Source organism: Eucyclogobius newberryi, unplaced genomic scaffold (assembly GCF_026437365.1).
Source record: "Eucyclogobius newberryi isolate DKJ021-1_F unplaced genomic scaffold, fEucNew1.0.hap1 SCAF_3, whole genome shotgun sequence".
Lineage (NCBI taxonomy): Eukaryota > Metazoa > Chordata > Actinopteri > Gobiiformes > Gobiidae > Eucyclogobius > Eucyclogobius newberryi.
Window position 1 is genome coordinate 30,179,236 of NW_027315945.1, and position 21,885 is coordinate 30,201,120.

General features: G+C 40.8%; 2 protein-coding genes across 2 annotated transcripts in view; both read right to left on the reverse strand.

The window, feature by feature from the left end:
* rps27.2 (ribosomal protein S27, isoform 2) overlaps nt 1-21,885 on the reverse strand; it is a 319,694-nt gene that overhangs the window by 52,663 nt on the left and 245,146 nt on the right. The gene's annotated exons all lie outside the window — the stretch shown is intronic.
* trim46a (tripartite motif containing 46a) overlaps nt 19,087-21,885 on the reverse strand; it is a 10,668-nt gene continuing 7,869 nt past the window's right edge. Inside the window, exons 10-12 of the mRNA XM_072461212.1 lie at nt 21,227-21,456; nt 21,055-21,122; nt 19,087-19,640 (exon numbers count right to left, since the gene is read on the reverse strand). Coding sequence (XP_072317313.1) covers nt 19,202-19,640; nt 21,055-21,122; nt 21,227-21,456 — 737 coding nt within the window. The 3' untranslated portion in view covers nt 19,087-19,201. The remainder of the gene's footprint in view (nt 19,641-21,054; nt 21,123-21,226; nt 21,457-21,885) is intronic.

Here is a 21,885-nt window from a genome sequence, read left to right on the forward strand (position 1 = left end):
CATATTTATAACAGGACTTTCCCATCATTAGACAAATCTGAAAACCTCTCGGCACTTTAAATGCACCGTGGGACTTCCGTAACAATGCAATAACATCTCCAGCAGGTGACGGACCCCCCACCTGAAAAAGTGACACGGCGTGCACTTTTAAACGTGCAGTGAACCGACAGACCGTGCACTCGCTCAGCACAACAAGGACACTTTCTACTCACACACCTGTCCCAGCTGCTGTTGTGAAGGGACAGAGGGACCGGGAATGTGCAGGAGACATGCATTCCACACATTTTAAGACCCCGGAGCCCCCCTCCAGCCCCCCTCCTCGCCCTTTCTCCCCCTTTCACTTGTTTGTTTCTCTCCTAAGCGGTTACATGATATCCTAAAAGTGTGCCTTTGCAGGGATTTCAAGAGAACAAGTGCAAATGTAGGGGAAATAAAACCAAAGACAGCTGCTTGTAGTTGTTTATTTTGATGCCAATAGAAATGCAAAGAAAAAAGTCATTGAAGTTGGTAGAAAGGAACATTTGAAAGATACATTTATAAGATAAGATAAGATAATCCTTTAATGTCCACACATGGGAAAATTTTGTTGTTATAACGCAGTAGATACAGAAGGAAAAGGACAGATTATAGGAAGTTTAAAAAAAAAAAAACTCTTAATAGAAGAACTCTTATGAACAAAACAAAATACTCTTATTAACAAAACTCCTCTCATATCTTAATAGGGAATGGAGGGAGAAGAAAATAAATAAAATAGATGAATAAATAAAATAAAAAGATAAAGATAAAAATAACATAATAATAAAATAATAATAAAACAAAGTAAAGTAAAATAGCTAGCATAAGACTAAATATTACTAATACTAATGTAAGTAAACACTCTTATTTACATCAGTTATATGCACATGAATATGGCCTTAATTGCTTGTGAGTACGACAGTAATTGCACATGAATATGACGGTATTGCACATGGTTAAATCAGTATTGCACGTGTTTAGGGCTAGCAGTGTTTGTTCTACAGTCTGACAGCAGCAGGAAGGAAAGAAAAGCTTATAAGTAAGTATATCTACCTGCTGCAGCATTTCATTTCATTTAAAGCATAATAATGGATACACTTTTTATTTACTGACACGCTGTGATTTTCGTGGGGTAAATAAAGGTTTTCTTATCTTAGTACGTTGCAACTAATTTCTGGAATGGCTTTTTAAAGATTCATTAAAGACTTAAAAACATAGACCTTTATTGCCATGAATATTTGTTTCTACATTGTGGCTTGAAAATGACCCTTTTTCACTGAAATTGTGCTCATTGTGTAAACCAATGTCTCTATTGTTATTCTTAAAGCCACACGTGTCACCTGTCGTGTCATAGTTGGTGTTACTTAAATAAAATGCAACTAATGTATTTACTGTAGGTTAGATTACACCACAAGGTTTGCATGTATCTCCAAATCAATGAAGCTCTTTATACTAAGTTTGTGTAATTTAGTCATGCAAATATTGATCAATGTTTATTATTTTGGTGTATTCTGATAAAATCTCTGCTGTTGGAGTGATTCAAGTGTAGAAATGTGGACAGGAGTGAAAATGTGGCCAAACGTGTCTCCACTTGTCACAAAGTGGTGCTTCAGGATCCATCACAAGTTGTTTTTGAGTCGTCTTTATCTGTAGCATCGACTTAAAAAGCTTTTTCCAGATTTAAAAAAAGAGTTACTCTATGTGAAGGAATAAAGATATATCATGTAATTCCACTAACATCACTAAGTTATGTTTGCATTGTTCTTACGCCAATTCGAAATCAGAAAGACTGAGACCGGATTCTACTTGTGTTTGTGTTATCCAGTTAACTCGAACATCAACAGCATCTCACAGCGTTCTAATTTAAGATTACTTATGATTGAAAAACATGTTTTAATCATATTCTGCCTCAGAGCATGCAGAAAGATGCTTGTTGTTCTAAAAAAGATATCTATACGAATTGTATCTGTTTGTGTGCATTCAACTATCTTGATATTTTGAATTCAAATTACTTTGGTTCTAAGATTTGGAAAATAATTGGAATGAAGTGAAATTTGTATTTAAGTTTGTGTGATATTTTAATGAATGCTTACAACCTTTTTGACATCGCTCCACTCGACTGCAGTATAATGTATTTAGGCCTCAGAACTGCAGCCCTGGACACTGTGAATACTTTTAGAGCAGAGTTAGGGTTCGTGTGGAAAAGAAGACCATCACAACTAAATGAATGACACAAACTGCACCTACAATCAAGGACAGCACTGATATTATAAATCGACTTCGAAAAATAGAAAAACTCTCATTTGGACTTTGAAAAGAGACACATTTTATAGACTTTTCTTTTCTGTTTAATTTTACAGTATGTCCTCGAGCTATTTTCTCTGGTCGTGTTCTATTTCTTGTGCTTTTGTTGTTGTTTTATTAACTGACAAATATGATAAAAACAATGTTACCAGCCTTTCTCAAGCCAACATTCTTGATTGTGTAATGTCCCTCTTAATACTGTGAGTCTCTTACTATCGCCCGTATATGTGGTCCTTTCTGCTGCTTCCCCTGTGGCACGCTGACCTCTGGCTGAGCTCCGAGCCTCCATCTTGTTTTGAAGACTCAGATAATCTGTTGTGATCATCACGTTTGCCCCCTGAACCTGTCAAAACCTCATGATTTATGTTTGCGAGGTGAGCGACGCAGCCTTTAAAACTCCCTGACACGAGCGCTGCGTGAAGAGTTACCCCATGATTAAAGTCCATAGAGTTACATTTACTGCAGCGTATATTTACACCATTACTTTAAGAGTTGTGCAACCACCTGTACTTTTACCTAAACTATAGTATTTTGAAGTAACAGGATTCTTAGTTGAGGAAACCTTCAAAAATGCTGTTCTGGCCTGTGACCTTCCATGTCACTTTCTCGTCTCCATGGAGATAGATACATGTATTAATTCCTTGCTGAATTTCCGTGGCGACAAGGAACAAGCGAACGCTCCATCAGGAAAGTTAGCGCATTTTTCATTTTGTGATTTATACTACGTAAAATCAATATAAATACATATAAAAAGAGATCCAAGATGACGGTGCTAAGGCCAGTACATAAGAAATGTACTACTTATTGTACTTTGTGCATGTGTTAACCTCGACCTTAAACAAATACTCATTTTTTCACTCTGTACTAAAATAATATGTGTAATTATTTAATATATTTTCAGTGTATTGAATGAAGTAAATAGCTGCTTTGTTGCGTCATCTTCATTAGCCTACATTTCATATACAAACATAAATAAATATACAGATTATTCCTTAAAAGTGGCATTATTTCCAAACACACATTAAAGTCACGTTGTCTACATTTCGCGAGTAAAACCTGGACCTGGATGTGCCTGAGGCTGGCCCTTGTAGCTGCACATTATTCACGTTCGCTCCCTGTTTGTATCCGTAGTTGGCACAGGAGGTATTTATAGGTGAACAAGTGTCGTTCTATTCCCAGTTTTACCAGCCTGTCTCTTTGTTTTATAATCAACAGTCGCCCCCCCCAGCCCGGCCTGTCAAGACGAAGCGCCCCGAGGACCCGGCGTGCTCCATGTGTCACAAGAATGCGACGCTTCAGCTCCTTTCGCCGCAACTTGACTCTGGGTTGGGCCATTAAAACAGTGGAAACCAAACAAGTGCACGGAGAGGGTAAATGAAACACAGAGCAGCTGCAGGGAGGTGTTTATGTTGATGCCTGCTGCAAAAAGTCATTATGAAATTGGTGTAATATAATGCAATGTAAAACAAATTGACAAAGACAAAGAATTATGGATTGTATTTGTATTATAGCATCAATATTTTTATTTTATTGGAAGCGTAATTTGATATTTTTGATGTTTTAGTTACAGCAACACTACAATTTCTTTTAATGTTTCTAACACAATGTGGCCTGAGAATAAACTATTTTACAGTTATTGTTCATTTATGCACCTTTATTTGTGTTTATTGTGTAAACCATTTGTATTACTCCAAAAGCAAAACTGTGTAACTTGTTTATTGGATAACGTTTAAAAGTGGTACTCTGGTTCTTTTCTCTAACTGCTTATCTTCACAGAGTTGTTCCTGCTTTGCCTGGAATGCACCGCAGTCTGGCATTTTACTCATTTATCTCCATGGCGATGGGCAACTGACACTGCCAGTTACAGGTCAGATCTGCTCACAGTAAGAGTGCATGTTGTTTCTTTGATTTAGCAATGCAAACCACTATAAGAATAAGAATAAGAATAATAACAATCAATGACATGGTCCGACATGTGACTTTTTCAAGCCGATACTGATGAGCGATAATACTGCAAGTCTTACTGTTGTGGCCGATAATCGATATTTGCCGATGTCGATAATAGGACCACACATTTATGTTAAAATGTATTGATCTGGTATACACAAGATTTTCTGGCATGATTGTGTATTCTTGTCTGGAAAGTTCAGAATGTGTTTTTTTATGTGCGTTTATCGAAAAAAATAAACTAATAGTATTCTGGATCCAGGCAATAAAAATGCAGCCATGATTTTAGTTTTTATTTGGCCTCCTATTTCAATTTGACTCTTGAGACCTTTAAAGGAGACATATAATGGGCCTTTACGCTTGTTACTGGTGTTACATCATCATTAGTTTAGTCATAAGTTACATTTTGCTTGATTCATGCATGTTTGAGTAATCCTGTCCTGGCTTGAGTGCTCAGAAAATTCCTGTTTTCACCTACCCCCTATCCCCGCCCACATCCCTGCACGTAGTCGCGGTTATTTTGAACAATGGCGGCTCCGAGCGACACATGCAGGGCTCAAAAATGCCACATAGCCGCTTTAAAAAAAAACGTGTAAATGAATCCGCTGTTTGCCACGATAAAACGTCATTACGCAGGGGCGGGGCTTATCAGATCCCACGTTTTGAGCAGGAAGTCAATGGACCGACTTCTATTACCGAGCCATTTTGATCAACACTGCGTTTTACAATGATTTAAAATGGTGATCTACTCATGTTGTAGCGTAACATTAAGTTCCAGGAGGAAAAGCGCGATCCGGCTCCTTTAAAAACACCTCCAGACGGATACGTTTCTATACATTTTGCTTTTTCTGTAATTCACCGGCAGTTTATAGCCTTGTCCTGTTCACAGTGTTCTCTCCTCTAAATTGTTTTGGTCGCCTCTCGTCTTGGCCCCGCCCGCGCTCATAATGGGAACATTGCGTGAAGTGATGTGCAGACAGCCAGTCATTAAGTTGTCACGAGGCCCGAGCTGTGGACTCAAACACTGTCAGCGCAGACGACCGCGCAGCTTTCACCTTTCATACGTGCCATCTCTCATTTTACAGGATATGAGCCGCAGCCTGTCGGGGGAAATACACATCCTTTTATTACAATCAAAATATAGTGTCTGTCTCGTTTGATAAACTCGGTGCGAGGGGCTTTGGGGTAGAGAAGAGGAAGACATGATTCATAAACAAATCGGAGCAGCACTGACCAACTCCACCTAAAAGAGCATTTACTACTTTATTAATGGGCACTAAAACAAAAGTGCGAACATGGTTGATTCTTCTGATTGTTCACACTTCTGCAGGTTTAGCCAAGGAGAATGATGAGATAAACTAATGAGATAAAGACAAAAGTGCTGTTTATTCAGATTTAACCCATTAAAACATGATTACGTTTGTTTTTTGTCAGTGATGCTTGACAGTAATGCTGGGCTTAGGCTTATTCATAAAAAGGTGTTCACAACTGAGGAAAAAAACATGTTTTAAGTGGAAACGAGTAAAGATGCACAAACACAGGTCACGGGAGATGCTGTTCAGACCAGACGCTTTCTGGTCTGAACAGCATCTCCCGTGACCTCCTTCTTCTTCTTCTTCTTCTTCTTCTTCTTCTTCCTTCTTCTTCTTCCTTCTTCTTCTTCCTTCTTCTTCTTCTTCTTCTTCTTCTTCTTCTTCTTCTTCTTCTTCTTCTTCTTCTTCTTCTTCTTCTTCTTCTTCTTCTTCTTCTTCTTCTTCTTCTTCTTCTTCTTCTTCTTCTTCTTCTTCTTCTTCTTCTTCTTTCTTCTTCTTCTTTCTTCTTCTTCTTTCTTCTTCTTCTTTCTTCTTTCTTCTTCTTTCTTCTTCTTTCTTCTTCTTTCTTCTTCTTCTTTCTTCCTTCTTCTTCTTCTTCTTCTTCTTCTTTCTTCTTCTTTCTTCTTCTTTCTTCTTCTTTCTTCTTCTTCTTTCTTCTTTCTTCTTTCTTCTTTCTTCTTTCTTCTTTCTTCTTTCTTCTTTCTTCTTTCTTCTTTCTTCTTCTTCTTTCTTCTTTCTTCTTCTTTCTTCTTTCTTCTTCTTTCTTCTTTCTTCTTTCTTCTTTCTTCTTCTTCTTTCTTCTTCTCTTCTTTCTTCCTTCTTCTTTCTTCTTCTTTCTTCTTTCTTCTTCTTTCTTCTTTCTTCTTCTTTCTTCTTTCTTCTTTCTTCTTCTTTCTTCTTTCTTCTTCTTTCTTCTTTCTTCTTCTTTCTTCTTTCTTCTTTCTTCTTCTTTCTTCTTTCTTCTTTCTTCTTCTTTCTTCTTTCTTCTTCTTTCTTCTTCTTTCTTCTTTCTTCTTCTTTCTTCTTCTTTCTTCTTTCTTCTTCTTCTTTCTTCTTCTTCTTCTTCTTTCTTCTTCTTTCTTCTTTCTTCTTTCTTCTTTCTTCTTTCTTCTTCTTTCTTCTTCTTTCTTCTTTCTTCTTCTTTCTTCTTCTTTCTTCTTCTTTCTTCTTTCTTCTTCTTCTTTCTTCTTTCTTCTTCTTCTTCTTTCTTCTTCTTTCTTCTTTCTTCTTTCTTCTTTCTTCTTTCTTCTTCTTCTTCTTCTTTCTTCTTCTTCTTCTTTCTCTTTCTTCTTCTTCTCTTCTTCTTCTTTCTTCTTTCTTCTTCTTCTTTCTTCTTCTCTTCTTTCTCTTCTCTTCTTCTTTCTTTCTTCTTTCTTCTTTCTTCTTTCTTCTTTCTTCTTTCTTCTTCTTTCTTCTTCTTTTTCTTTCTTCTTCTTTCTTCTTCTTTCTCTTCTTTCTTCTTTCTTCTTCTTCTTTCTTCTTTCTTCTTCTTCTTCTTCTTCTTCTTCTTCTTCTTTCTTCTTTCTTCTTTCTTCTTCTTTCTTCTTCTTTCTTCTTCTTCTCTTTCTTCCTTCTTCTTCTTCTTTCTTCTTTCTTCTTTCTTCTTCTCTTCTTCTTCTTCTTCTTCTTCTTTCTTCTTCTTCTTCTCTTCTTCTTCTTCTTTCTCTTTCTTCTTTCTCTTCTTCTTTCTTCTTTCTTCTTCTTTCTTCTTCTTTCTTCTTTCTCTTCTTTCTTCTTTCTCTTCTTCTCTTCTTCTTCTTTCTTCTTTCTTCTTTCTTCTTCTTTCTTCTTTCTTCTTCTTTCTTCTTCTTCTTTCTCTTTCTTCTTCTTTCTTCTTCTTTCTTCTTTCTTCTTCTTTCTTCTTTCTTCTCTTCTTCTTTCTTCTCTCTTCTTCTTTCTTCTTTCTTCTTTCTTCTTTCTTCTTTCTTCTTTCTTCTTTCTTCTTTCTTCTTCTTTATTCTTTCTTCTTCTTTATTCTTTCTTCTTCTTTATTCTTTCTTCTTCTTTCTTCTTTCCTCTGCTCAGCGAGGCCAGACTCCAGAGCGAGGACTCGAGGAGCAGCATCTGAAGGGCCTGCTCCTCCTCCTGAGCCTTCTGGAGATCATTCTGGTGGTGATCAGATGTTTCTCCTTGTTCTTGTAGAAGTGGTTATTCATTTTAAGTGTTTCCGCTTGTTTTTGGAGACACTGAATGGACTTTTCCAGCTCCAGGGCGATGGCTGCTCTCTGGAGAACATCCTCAGAGTTTCATTTTCCGGGTACAGGTTTCCCACATATTCATTAACCCCTTGTTGGATCTAACCCTTTCTAACAAACTCTAAAAGGACATGTATAGCATGCAGCCTGGTTTTATAAACGCTATAAGTCCTAAAGGTAAAGTTGCCTGTGTTGGATAACATGAGTTTTCATGTGACTAAACCCTGCACAATTAGAAGTCATAGGTGTAGAATTAAACTTTTCTTGGTCTAAAATTATCTCAGAGAAGTACGTGGAGCCAGCCCGAGGTGCTCGTGGACCTGTCTGAGCACGCCTCCTCATTTTCACCTCCTCCACCGCGGCCCACGCAGCTGACTTCCTGAGTGGCAGCTGTTAAAAGGTTCTTTACTCCGGGCTCCATGTGATAGACCCGGAGACATACTGTACGATAAATGCTCTGCTCCGGTCACAAATCATCTTCAACGACAGATACTCATTAGCCTTCACGACTGTGGCTGAACCGTGCTGAGCAGAAAAGTACAGAGAAGTTGTGAATTACGTGCACACTATAAACGTCTGGAGTGATTTGAGGGTTGGAGCCGCAGTCAAATTTAGGTGAATTAAAATCCATTTGACAGGTTAGACCGTACGTTTCATGATTAGATTTAAGATATCAGTAAAATGTTGGATATTTTCCCTTCAGTTTGACAACTTTGGCGAAGTTTATAATGTCACTTCCTGGTTGGACATGAACAGCAGGTAACTCCATAACTGTTACATGAACCATGCTGTCAACATCGCCAGTGATTCTGCTTTAGATCTCAGCTCTATTTCCAGTCATATTCAACTTTTATTATTGATTTGTTTGTTTTTTTCTTTACAAACTGCCATTTGACTAATGTAAAACTATGATAAATATTTACCACAAGGACTGCCCACCAAACACAAATATGATGTGCACTTTAAGGTGTCATAAAGCTACGTTTGCTTTTTGTTTCTTGGAGTTGTGTAGTTGAATGATGGAGGAAACTTTTGTATTTGTTCATCTGTTTATTTTTTACAGTGAGAAAGTGTCAGGTTTTCCCACATCCTCCAGTTAGGTGGTCCTGACCGAGCCTGGAGAAGGATCCACTGCTCCCCTTTGAAGAATGAGCCCAATCCAGAGGAAACGATACGTGACTTTCACACTGCAAAAAGAGGATGTTTAAACTGATACATACAGACAGCGTGCAGTGGTCTAATTTTGTCACAAAGTGCTGCTTTTTACAATATACAGGTGGAAATGAGCACTTGAGCTACAACCTGGTACAATGTGCATCTCCTGTTAAGGTTAATGTATATTGTGCACTGTCCCTGTCTCAATGAATAAAAACTAACGTACCTGTAAATGAGTGAGTTTTGTTCTTTCACCCAGGAGTATAATATTATTATATTAATAATATTATTATACTCTTGGGTGAAAGAACAAAACTCACTCATTTACAGGTACTCCAGCTTTAACTTGACCCCAAATGGCATGTTATTGTCTCATTATGGACATTTTCCCTCTGCATTTGACCGATATTTCAACATGTAACACTTGGTTGTAACCAATGGCAGTAATTACAACTGTATTAACTTTTCTAAATTATTAAATGGAGAATAGTAAGCACAAACAATTTATGATTTTACCAAAACAGGATTGTTTAATCCAAAAATAATAAAATTAAAACATTCGTTTTACACATTTTTATAACATAAAGTGTCCACCTTTTTAAAACAGGTAGTGTCTTCCTTTTCACAGTTCCTTTTTGTTCAGTCAGTCAAGTTTTACTATGTGGTATAGTTCTAGACCATATAGTTCCTTAGTGTTCTTATCTGTGATCCAAAAGGGCCTCGTTGCGATGAGGAGCCCAAGTGTTCTGGATCGTAGGGTTGTCCTCGGCCTCAGTGTCGAGGAAAAGCAGCGGGCAGGGTGATGTGGTCCTCAGTTGAATATTATCTCTCGTAAAAAAAACAACCTGCATATTATGAATTATCCATATCACAATCCATGTGCAGGGCTATCTCATATCTAATTTACATTCGCATTTACATTTACAAGCTTGTATTAGCCCCCAAGTTTTGGGGGCACCAGGAGCAGAGAGGTTCGATGATGAAAAGAGGTTTTGTGGCGTCAGAGCGAAAAGGTCCCAGGCTGGTTTTCACTGGAAGCATGTTTTCACCAACAAACTATGAGCCAGTGGCGTTTTTCTAGAGATGTATCCAGAACAGGGCCTGGAGCGCTGCGGAGGCTCCTTCTGGCTGGTCCACATTCAGAAGTGACAGCTTTGGACAGAGTTCCTCAGTCCAAAACAAATGTGATTTGACAACTTTACAGCACGAAACGTTCACTTCGGGTGCATTCCACACCTCGGTGCAGGCATCGCGTGTATCTCATGTAAAATACCGTACACGCAGTCACCTTTGACCTGTAACGGGAAATTATGCAACAACAATGTCAGCTGAACATACCATCAATCTGTTCATGTAACGCAGCGTGTCATCTGGATCACACATTGTCTACAGTAAAAAAGGCTCAAAGTATTTGGACAAAGTTGTACCTGCTCAGTGAGAGTTAAACGGTATTGACTTTATGTTTTATTTGGGTAATGAGGTAGAAAAGGCTAAAATAATACATGCAAAAAGTGGGCAATTTCTAGAGAAGAGATGTTCAAAGTTTTTCTTGAGTCTTGTATCAGAGTCAATGTTACAGCTCTCCAGTGGTGGAAAGTAACAAAGTATAAAAGTAAAAGTTCTGTATAAGTAAAAAAAATATTGGTATCTTTGATGGTTGCATTCGTTTTTCTATTTTTTTTTGCACGTTTATGATGATATTTTGCTGTCTTTGAGCAAAAATAAATAAATAAAGACCAGTTAAATTGCTTTAGAAGACCAATAATCAGGACAATTCTCTGATACTTTAATTGTTCTCAAATGAATTACTTTTACTTTTAACTACATGTTTTAAAGGCGTACTTTAATACTTGTCCTTTGCATATGTTTTCTGAGTACTTCTTCCACCACTGCCGCTCTCACAGACAATACCTCAGTAATGGTCAAAGTAAAGTGCTCAGAAGCAGGGCCGGCCCAGCCTATAAGCGAACTAAGCAGCCGCGTAGGGCCCCGAGGCGTTAGTAGGGCCCCCAATCTGGCAACCCGTTTTATGCGAAGGGCAAGCTCAGCGTGCGCCACTTGTGTAGTAGCGCTGCTGGCGCGGCAGCGCACACAGCGGTAACATATAACGCACAAACCGCATTTATTTGTAATGACAATCTGGCAACCAAGACACCAAACCTGCGCTGATTGGGCGCGAGGAGATCGAGAGCAAAACATAAACACAACAGAACGTGGTCCCTGCGTGGTCCTCATGTCTAGAGGAATATATCCCCCCGATGCCGAAAAACGAAAGAAGAAACTTCTTGACGATGTAAAGAAACTGCAAACTCAACAACACTCTCCAGGTATTGAACTTCTCTTACAAAGAGACGGTTAATGCTGCTGTTTGAAACAACACGAGTCTGTCACGTTAGTTCGCTCAGGCTGGAAGCGAGGAGAGCTCTGCCCCGCGCACAATAATATGTGTCTGAATGAAAGATAATAAGTTTAACATTTACACCAGCCCCGTAGTGTTGGCTGCAGGTGAGGCCGGGGAGGGGCGTCTATGCCCCGGGTCACTAAGAGGCGGAGATCCGGTCCGGACGAGCGCCGTCTCGTCCAGAACCTCTGACGTGAGACTTTGGAGTGAACAGTGTGCGGCCCCTGTCCCGGGCCCCTGTCCCGGGCCCCTGTGCCGCCTCAGTCAGAGATGAGCGGGTTTGAGTTTGCGTCCCTCTCTCTCACATCACCATGTGTGAGATCAATCGTGACTCGTGATGTCTGTTTGACTTCTTAACGTGCAATAAGAGGAACGTAAAGGTTTATGCGTGTAAGGTCCATCAGCCAATCACATCGCAGCATTGTTTCACACAGAGTCCAGTGTGTGATGTTCTGATCAGAACAAACATTTATATTGTAATTCACTTTTAATAGAGCAATAAAACATTTACATTTATTTAAAAAGCATCATTAGACTATTTGTTATAAATTATAATAAATTGATAGTGAAAAATAACCAGACACATTACAATTACATCTGTTATAGAATAATACTATATATTTTTATATAAAAGTGGCAAAGTTGCAGAAACGCAGTCGCTTCACTATAGCTAGATTTGGACCTTCACTTCTCGTTCTGTTCATTCTCTGGGAATAACATGTTTGCACTGTGTAGCTTTATGAGTGTTATCAAGCAATGCTTATGCCATTTGTTTAATTTAATATGACTTGTTTTGTCACTTGAGCAAGAAGGAACAGTTGGGAGCAGTAAAAGATAAATTAGTAAGGATAACTAATACTTTTACATTTTCAGTTAAAATGAATCAATTTGACCATAATTATTTTTCATAGCCAATATTGTATTGAGTAATTAAGTACACTAATGTATTAATAACTGGCTTTAATCATTTTCTCCTGGCACAGTTTCATCACATCATCATTTTATAGCATTACAACCTCAACATTTTACTCTTACTTTAGCCGGCTGGACCACATTAAAATGCACCAGAAGACCCAAAAAAGGTCTTAAAATCTCCCCCAGACCCCCCCTGTTCATTAATTTAAACTGCTAATGTGCTAATGTGGCTGTCGACCCTTAACGCCCACAAATACGCCCAAAAACATATCTGGGACGTGTGTTATTTGTACAGGGAGTAGAGGTGATGTCAGCGGAATACCAAGTTGCATTGTGGGATTTAAGTTAGCAATATTTGAGCTTGTGAGGTGCTGAGAATAAACTGACTGGCAAACGGATGCCCTGGAGTTTTGGTGCGCTTTGTTTACGTTGAAGAAAGTTCCCAAATGTGAATTGTTCACTAACAATGGCAATAAAACTGATTCTGATGACGTGGTGAGGGGCCCCCAAATATGTTTTCGCTTAGGGCCCCCTGAAGGCTTGGGCCGGCCCTGCTCAGAAGTAAAGTGTGTGTGGCACTAAAGGCTCGAGCTCAGAGTCTGTGAGAGTCTCACTCAACTGTCACCGCAGATGTGCAGCGAGTTAAGCCCTGTTGACACGAGGTGCACCTGCTACTGACAAACCTCCTTCAGTAAAGAGAGGCAGAGGTGAGTGAGCCACTGCTGCGTAGACAAGACTGCCCCCTATGGGTCAACTGTGCTACTGCAGGACAGATATCAGACCAGTGGATTGTTACAATGCCTTTTTATATTCATCTTCTTTTCTGCCAATCAATGTCAATGTAAAAGTTAAATAAACAAATGCATTAGAAAACCATCATGAAATCCAAACCAATATTTTATAGATATACTGTTGTTGTTGTTGTTGTTGTTGTTGTTGTTTTCTATAAATTAGACTTAAAGGATTTATGTAAAGCTAAAACAATTGTGAATGTGTGCTTTTATTCAATATATTCTTATTCTTAGTTATAGGCATGTTTTCAGCTCCTGCAGGACAATACAATTCCTCAGTTGTTGTGATTTTGGACAGTGATTTGTTCCAGTGTTTGTTCCATAAAAATAAATACAAAAAACAACCAAAGAAAAACATGAAATCCAACCCATATTATTTACATTTTTGGTGAATTTCTTATTTATGACAGCCTTTTTTCCCCTTTATTTTCTTTTTCTTTGACTATACATTCATCTTAAAGGCCCTGTGCTAAGTTTCTGTTAAGAATGTGTGCTTTGTTTGGTTTGTTTTTGCATTTTACTAGTTATATTCATGTTTTTTCCTTTTCTTATTTGTTTTTTTAGCTCCTTCGGGACAATACAATTCCACAGTTGTTGTGAATTTGGACAGTGATTTGTTCTTGTGTTTTGCAACGTCTATATTTAACCCTGGCAGTGGGTCTTTGTGACTTGTCTGCGTAAAAACAATGTACCAGTCCATCAGGCTCTCCCACTGCAGCAGTCTGACACCTCCACTGCCTCTCAGCATTAAGGAGGAAACGTGTTCACATAGCTCTCCCATAGCTCTCCTATAGCTCTCCTATAGCTCTCCCATAGCTCTCCCATAGCTCTCCTATAGCTCTCCTATAGCTCTCCCATAGCTCTCCTATAGCTCTCCTATAGCTCTCCTATAGCTCTCCTATAGCTCTCCTATAGCTCTCCCATAGCTCTCCTATAGCTCTCCTATAGCTCTCCCATAGCTCTCCTATAGCTCTCCCATAGCTCTCCATTAGCTCTCCCATAGCTCTCCCATAGCTCTCCTATAGCTCTCCCATAGCTCTCCTATAGCTCTCCCATAGCTCTCCCATAGCTCTCCCATAGCTCTCCCATAGCTCTCCTATAGCTCTCCTATAGCTCTCCTATAGCTCTCCTATAGCTCTCCCATAGCTCTCCTATAGCTCTCCCATAGCTCTCCCATAGCTCTCCCATAGCTCTCCCATAGCTCTCCCATAGCTCTCCCATAGCTCTCCCATAGCTCTCCCATAGCTCTCCTATAGCTCTCCCATAGCTCTCCCATAGCTCTCCCATAGCTCTCCCATAGCTCTCCCATAGCTCTCCCATAGCTCTCCCATAGCTCTTCCATAGCTCTCCTATAGCTCTCCCATAGCTCTCCCATAGCTCTCCCATAGCTCTCCCATAGCTCTCCCATAGCTCTTCCATAGCTCTCCTATAGCTCTCCTATAGCTCTCCCATAGCTCTCCCATAGCTCTCCCATAGCTCTCCCATAGCTCTCCCATAGCTCTTCCATAGCTCTCCCATAGCTCTCCCATAGCTCTTCCATAGCTCTTCCATAGCTCTCCTATAGCTCTCCTATAGCTCTCCTATAGCTCTCCCATAGCTCTCTCATAGCTCTCCTATAGCTCTCCCTTAGCTCTCCCATAGCTCTCCTATAGCTCTCCCATAGCTCTCCCATAGCTCTCCCATAGCTCTCCTATAGCTCTCCCATAGCTCTCCCATAGCTCTCCCATAGCTCTCCCATAGCTCTTCCATAGCTCTCCTATAGCTCTCCCATAGCTCTCCCATAGCTCTCCCATAGCTCTCCCATAGCTCTCCCATAGCTCTCCCATAGCTCTCCCATAGCTCTCCCATAGCTCTTCCATAGCTCTCCTATAGCTCTCCCATAGCTCTCCCATAACTCTCCCATAGCTCTCCTATAGCTCTCCCATAGCTCTCCTATAGCTCTCCCATAGCTCTCCTATAGCTCTCCCATAGCTCTCTCATAGCTCTCCTATAGCTCTCCCTTAGCTCTCCCATAGCTCTCCTATAGCTCTCCCATAGCTCTCCTATAGCTCTCCCATAGCTCTCCCATAGCTCTCCCATAGCTCTCCTATAGCTCTCCCATAGCTCTCCCATAGCTCTCCCATAGCTCTCCCATAGCTCTCCCATAGCTCTCCTATAGCTCTCCCATAGCTCTCCTATAGCTCTCCCATAGCTCTCCCATAGCTCTCCCATAGCTCTCCCATAGCTCTCCCATAGCTCTCCCATAGCTCTCCCATAGCTCTCCCATAGCTCTCCTATAGCTCTCCTATAGCTCTCCTATAGCTCTCCTATAGCTCTCCCATAGCTCTCCTATAGCTCTCCCATAGCTCTCTCATAGCTCTCCTATAGCTCTCCCTCTTTTGGTTTGTCCTGCACAACCATTTAGGTGCCTGTCCCTAGTTCTTATTGTAAAGAATATACCACTTTTCCATTGATTTCACTTGCACTGAATAAAAAAAACATGGGATTTCCATACCAAACGTGACCAAACAAATACGCCTTTTGGTGCATTTGGCCTTTTTCTGTTGTGAAATGTGACGTTACAGATATTCCAAGCTCTTTCTGTACATTATAGTTGTTAAAAGCGGACACATTTTTGGCGTAAAAGCATTTATTAGCAGCAAACGTGACCCGTCCCGTCCCACCTTTACTACACATTGACGTGGTCACCTTGTCCGCATGGCTTGTGCGGACAATGGGCTGTGTTCACACTTAAACACGCACCACAAATCCAGAAAAGTGCAGTTCAAAGCCCAGAACATTTGCCTAGTTTCTCCCCTGCTGAACCGGAGCTGCAGACTGATCCCAACAGCTTTAGCAAACGTCTGAAACTGTGGCTGAAACCAGGGCAGAGTTGCACACGTGGTCATTCTGTATGTAATGCAGTTTGTTGTTTTGAATATTGTCCACTTGCCTTTGCTAATTTAAACATGTTTTTGTAGTAAATTGTTCGAAACGCCTGGTGTGATTGCTATGTCATTATCAAATTAATAGACACAACTACTGAGGCTGGACTAGAGCTTGGCTAAACCAGGAAGTGCAAGTCCGCTTTTTTGTGACATTAACCGAGGGAAGTTGTTTTCTATAATCCATATTTATATCCAGATACTCTCGACTTCACACAACAGAGGACTTGTGCTTTGTGGTAAGGAAAAGTAATAGTTTGTGTACTTATACTCGAGTCAACACACTTTACGTCCGACCGTATGAACGTGGTCAGTTTGCCCCAGGGCAGCTTTGGCTTGATCCGTATGTGGAGTGAATGACTAATGCAAAATAAAGCGCTTTGTTTTTATTATTATTTAAACCTTGAAAGCTTTGAGCAAATGTTTTATTTGTTCGTAAAAAACCCACACATTTTTGTTCGTTTTGCATTTTATTGTTTTCCACGATGTGCCGAGGATTCAAGTTGCTACAGTCTAACGCGCTGAGATGTAACACAAGATTTTTTTTTACAAACATCAGTTTCCGTGACAACACACTGAAGGATGTCCTTACAAAAAATACATATCAAATTACAGTCGTCGCCCGTTTCTTTTTGGAAATTACAATCTTGTTAAAATATTACAGCAGTGAAATGACAAAATGTGAAAGATGCACTTGGTCACTTCCCTCTGATCCAGATATAATGGCAAGAAATGTTCCCCAGTATGACATTAAAGTTAGATATTTCCACGGAGACAAGCATGAGAGACAACAGACCAAGTTACAAGTCAGATCTGTGGTGGATTCACAGTAAGAATAAAAAAAATTTCAAGGTGTTTTTGAGCTTTAAAAACACCACCTGTTGAATGAACGATAGATATGTTTAATGCCATGCTGTGGAACATTCTAGGCAAATTAATGACGTCGCCATGGACACAAGCCGGCGACAGTTCCCCACCAGAATACTTACATAGTGCCACTTTAAATAAATGAACATTCAAGAAGCAGAGACAGACTTTATGGCCTGAGAGTTCGTGTGACATCAGTTTTTTCTGCTGAATGTCTCACTGCACTCGTCACCTACATTTCTTGCGGCTTACGTTCCTCTCTAAAGAAACCAGGGGGCCAAAAAAAAAGTATAAAACATGCAAATACGGGTTATAAAACTACCAGGGAGAATGTGGATCGTACAGTAATTTATCGCAGTTGAATTTAAATAGTCATTTGCATTTAATTAAATATGTTTTAATGGAGAAAAAAACTGCTAACTCTTGTTTTGACTGCTCCAAACACGTCCCAAAATGCATATGATTCTTGTATGAGTAACAAATGTTTCAACGTGTTTTTTGTCCAGATTTGCAAACATACATTTCGTACGTTGGAACAAAAAAAAGGACATTTGTCAGACTTTCCTTTCCTTCTTTGGGTTTGTCATTTTGCGTTCCGTGTCTTTTGTTTGATCTTTCACCATTTAGTTCCTATAGGATGCAAACAATTGAAGAAAAAAGGTGTTACGAAACCACACAATACATAACGCTCCCAAAACATGAGAAAAGCAGAAGCCGCATTTCACAGCGTTCCTCACAAATTCCCTCTTTTGTAAACGCTCTAAACGCAAATACGTGTTGACGTTTTGGTCGAATTTTCATGATTGAGATTTCGGTTGCACTTGGGGAAAATAGCGAGCGCGTTTCCCACAGCGGGGATTCTCGTGCTTCCCTTTGAAATGTAAAACAGGAGCTGTGAAAAATATCAACAGGGGTGCAGAGGTACAAAACCCGGATACACCGACAATCAAAGTACTTTCACCCTCCGTCACATTCAGCGTGGACAGAACCGGCGCTACATACAAAGACGATGCAAAATAAATATAAAAGTTACAGTACAATACACGTACAGTCGGTCACCGTGTTGTTCCTTCTCTCCTTATTCAGCGATTGAAACAAAAATCTATGTTTTGAAGGTCAATTAGAAAATGCATAGTGTTTATCTGTGCAACATATTTTCTAGAAAACAAAGAAGTAGATGTAAAGTAGGGCTGTATTTATTGTATTTATTTAGGTGATATGATGCACTCTGCAACAAAATATCCTGCCTCAATTAATTATTTATTGGCAAGTTGTATTAGTTCAGTCTTCTGTCAAATATGGATGTGTTTAAGACATAAATTGCAAATCTAATCAAAATTGCCAAACAGAAAAATCGTATTTCGATATTTTTCCAAACCTGTGCAACCCTAATGCGGTTATATGTTTGAAGTTATATAGACAGACATCTCATTTACTGAAACTACAGGGTTATAGTTTTCACAAACTAGTGCCGTTTATTAATTCAATTCATGAAGCACAATTTGTTTATATGGCAGACACAGACTGTGCCTCACGGACAAATAGAGCAAGGCCGAAGAAACATTCATTGAAGCATTTTTATGTCTATCAAGAAGTAACTAAATACAATCTGGTCGAAATAAAAATCAAACTAATTTTGTTTTAGTGCGAGTTTCAAGTACAGAAGCATCACTGTGAAAGTCCAGACTAAACGCAGAGTTAAATAAAGTCAAGGCATTTCAGAACTCATTTTGTAACATCAAATACTGTACAATTGTGTTGAGAAAGAAATGAGAACGTGTCTGTATTTTCAGTGAACATTGTTGTAGATTGACAAGCGATATACATGCGTTCGCGGTGACGTCATACATCCGGGACTTCCCTCATATCGGCCATTTTGAAGGGGGCACGCGATATATATAAACCACCACGACTACGTCCTTTTCTACGGCATAATGAGCTACGAATACTTTGATTCTTTAGACGATGACGGCAAACTAAGATACACAACAAAGCTCTCATTCCTTTGTCCGACAACAGAGCAATGTCCTAACAGAACGCAGGTTTTTGGCATTTTGGCCTCACATATCCTGGATGTTGTATGTAGTAGACGTGCTGTCGTGCCCCTTTCAAAATGACGAACTTGGGTTGCTATTGTACAAGTTCCCGGATGTGCGAACGCATGTATAGACTCTTACTAAACTTGTGCTTCTGTTCTTTCTTTTGGGAAATAGCATTTGAGTTTGTGTGTCTCAGGCCCGTCCTGAACACTGGATAAAGGTGCACATTGTTCAATTATAAAACTCAGTGAAATAAGTGTATTACCTTCTAAATAGTTCTCATTTCTCTCTGAACGCAGCGTGTACATGTCAGCATCAAGTGTGTCCATATTTGCCTATTTCACCAGGTTGGTCGCCCGCGTTTGAATGGTGACTCTGCGCGGCGGCGGTTCGTCTATGTTCTGATTGGCGATCAGGTCCTGCAGCTGGAGAGCCCCGCCCCCGATGAAGCAGAATGCGGGGCAGACCGGGGCGGAGCAGTCCAGGGGCCCGTGCCAGAGCACCCGCAGCGAGTGAGCGTCGTAGAAGGTCACCCGGCCCTTGTCGCAGTCCAGACAGACGCCCAGGCGAGGAGGCAGAGGAGCGGTGAGAGCGTGGGACAGCGAGCCGTGGCCGCTGCTGCTGTGAGAGAACACCGCCCCCTGGCTGTCGGCGTGGCACTGCGTGTGGCCCTGGGGCAGCAGGATCTTCCCCATCCCCATCGTCAGGAAGCAGAGGGAGGGACAGTCCTGGGCATCCTCTGCGCCGCTGTCATGGCCGCTGTCCGGGTCACAGCTAAGGGCGAGCGCAAGGGACAAATGAGGAAGCAGACAATAAAAAAAACACTAGTACTTTTTTGTATTTGTCCTATTTTACGCTTTTCCAGAGGCTCAAAGTCCTTTCACAATTGCATGCATTATTCTTTCACTCGGCTTGATGATGGAATCCGAAAACAGACTGAAACTAGAACAGCTGGACTTACTTCATTTAACAGCCAGTGTTTTGCTACCGACCAGCTGACTGTGACTCCCGCTGGATTCATCACCACTAAAGGCCCGGGGCTTCCTTCGTTCGGCTCTGTCCCGGGTGCGAGGGAGCGGGAAGCGCAGTCCCCCGTGTCCGTGCAAAGATCTAACGTGCTTCTCCTTCACCCTTCTTTACAACCAAGAGCCAACAGAAATGTGTCCCTGTCGTCAAACGTGTGGCCCGAGTCAATACCAGAGGAGTCGGGGGTCACAGTCACCAGCCCGAGCCCTGAAGGAGCTGCCTGGTTGGTAAAGAAACGCCGGCTGGTAAAATAGGTAAATCCAGCTTTTCATTTCATGCCTGGAATGTCCCAAAATCGTAATCATTTGGAGTAGACTGAAAGAAACGAGGCCGCCAATCTGTGCCACATTAATACACTGACACAGCGGATGAAGTGTGTCTTGCCCGAGGACACAACAGCATGCAGTCAGGCTTTTAGATAGAGACCCGTCTTCCGAGTATTTTAAAATGTGGACGGACATTTTCGAGTGCAGGGACGGCCATTTTATTAATACATCTTAGGAAAAAAAGGGAATATTATCATTAAAGCGTTTGACAATAGTCCGCCATTACTGTTTACAAGTGGAAATTTGCATGCTGCGCGCTGATTGGTCGACAAAATTTGTGTGCTTGGCTCTGATTGGCTGCCGAGCCGTAGTCCGGAAAATGCTGAAGCTACTCGTTTTTTGCCTAGTTAAGTTTCTCATATTCATTCTCAAGGTAATAGCTACGCTCTCTCAATTTTAGAGCTTCCAGAGAAGATATAAACATCCATCCATTTTCTACCGCTTGTTCCCTTTCGGGGTCGCGGGTGACTGGAGCCTATCCCAGTGACTTCGGGCCTTAGGGCCTTAGGGTCAACACAGAGACATAGACAGTTACAGACAGTTCACTCTCACAGTCATTTACTAGGGCCAATTTAGAATCACCAATTTTACCTAACACATGGACATGGACGGTGGGAGGAAGCCGGAGAACCCGGAGAGAACCCACGATAACACGGGGAAGACATGCAGACTCCACCCAGAGAGATCATGTGATGTTGGTCTGGTCCGGGAATCGAACCCATGATCTCCTTCTTGGGAGACAAGAGCGCTAACCGCCTTTGCCACCCCAAGATATAAACAAATAAACCTTAAACTTATACTTTAAAGGCGCCCGGAGAGTTGTATGAAGTGGTTACCGTGGGCTGGATATGTCCGGAGGAAGGTGGAACCACTCCTGGAGTTTAGTCTCCTGTCCCACGCCCACCTGAGGCAGAACAGTGCTGAGTTATATCACGAGCGCCGCACTGGTCAGCGCTACGTTACCGCGCTCTCTCTCTCTCTCTCTCTATCTCTCTCTCTCTCGCTCACCTTCACCAGGTACGAGCCGGGCTCCACTGAGCATGCCCAGTAGTGTCTGCCCTGCGTCACGGCCAGGTCTGCCACCAGGAGGTCGGAGGTCAGGTGGCAGGAAGTGAGCGTGCGATCGGCCGCCTGCAGCAGAGACATTCCCGGGACACTGCGGGCGTAAGTCAGCCCTTTACCCAGAGCCAGGCGGTCAGCGTGAAGGCCCCAGCGAGTGTCCAGAGAGAAACTGAGGACTGAAAGAACACAGTGATATAAAAATGATACACAGCAGCATTACATCATTTCCAAACTTTGAAAGGAGAAAGTATGTATCTGACTAGTTCTTAGTTCTCCACGTACTTTACTATAGATAAAATGCTTTATTATTGGATGAAGACAGCGCACAGTGGGCTGATTTTGTTTTAAAGTGCTGCTATAACAATATACTTGGGGGAAACACACTCATTAACAAGAATTAGGTCATCTACTTAACTCAAGCCCATATTTGAAGACAAAAAGAGGGGTAAAATGACATAACATAATTTTAATTTACTTATTTCAATACCACAATGATCATAAAAAAACAAAATAGAATAGAAAGACAAAATAAAAGTAGTTTATTTGATATAACTATATGGTTTTCTGTAGTTCTGATATGGAGCAAGACCAATATTAAGCAGATT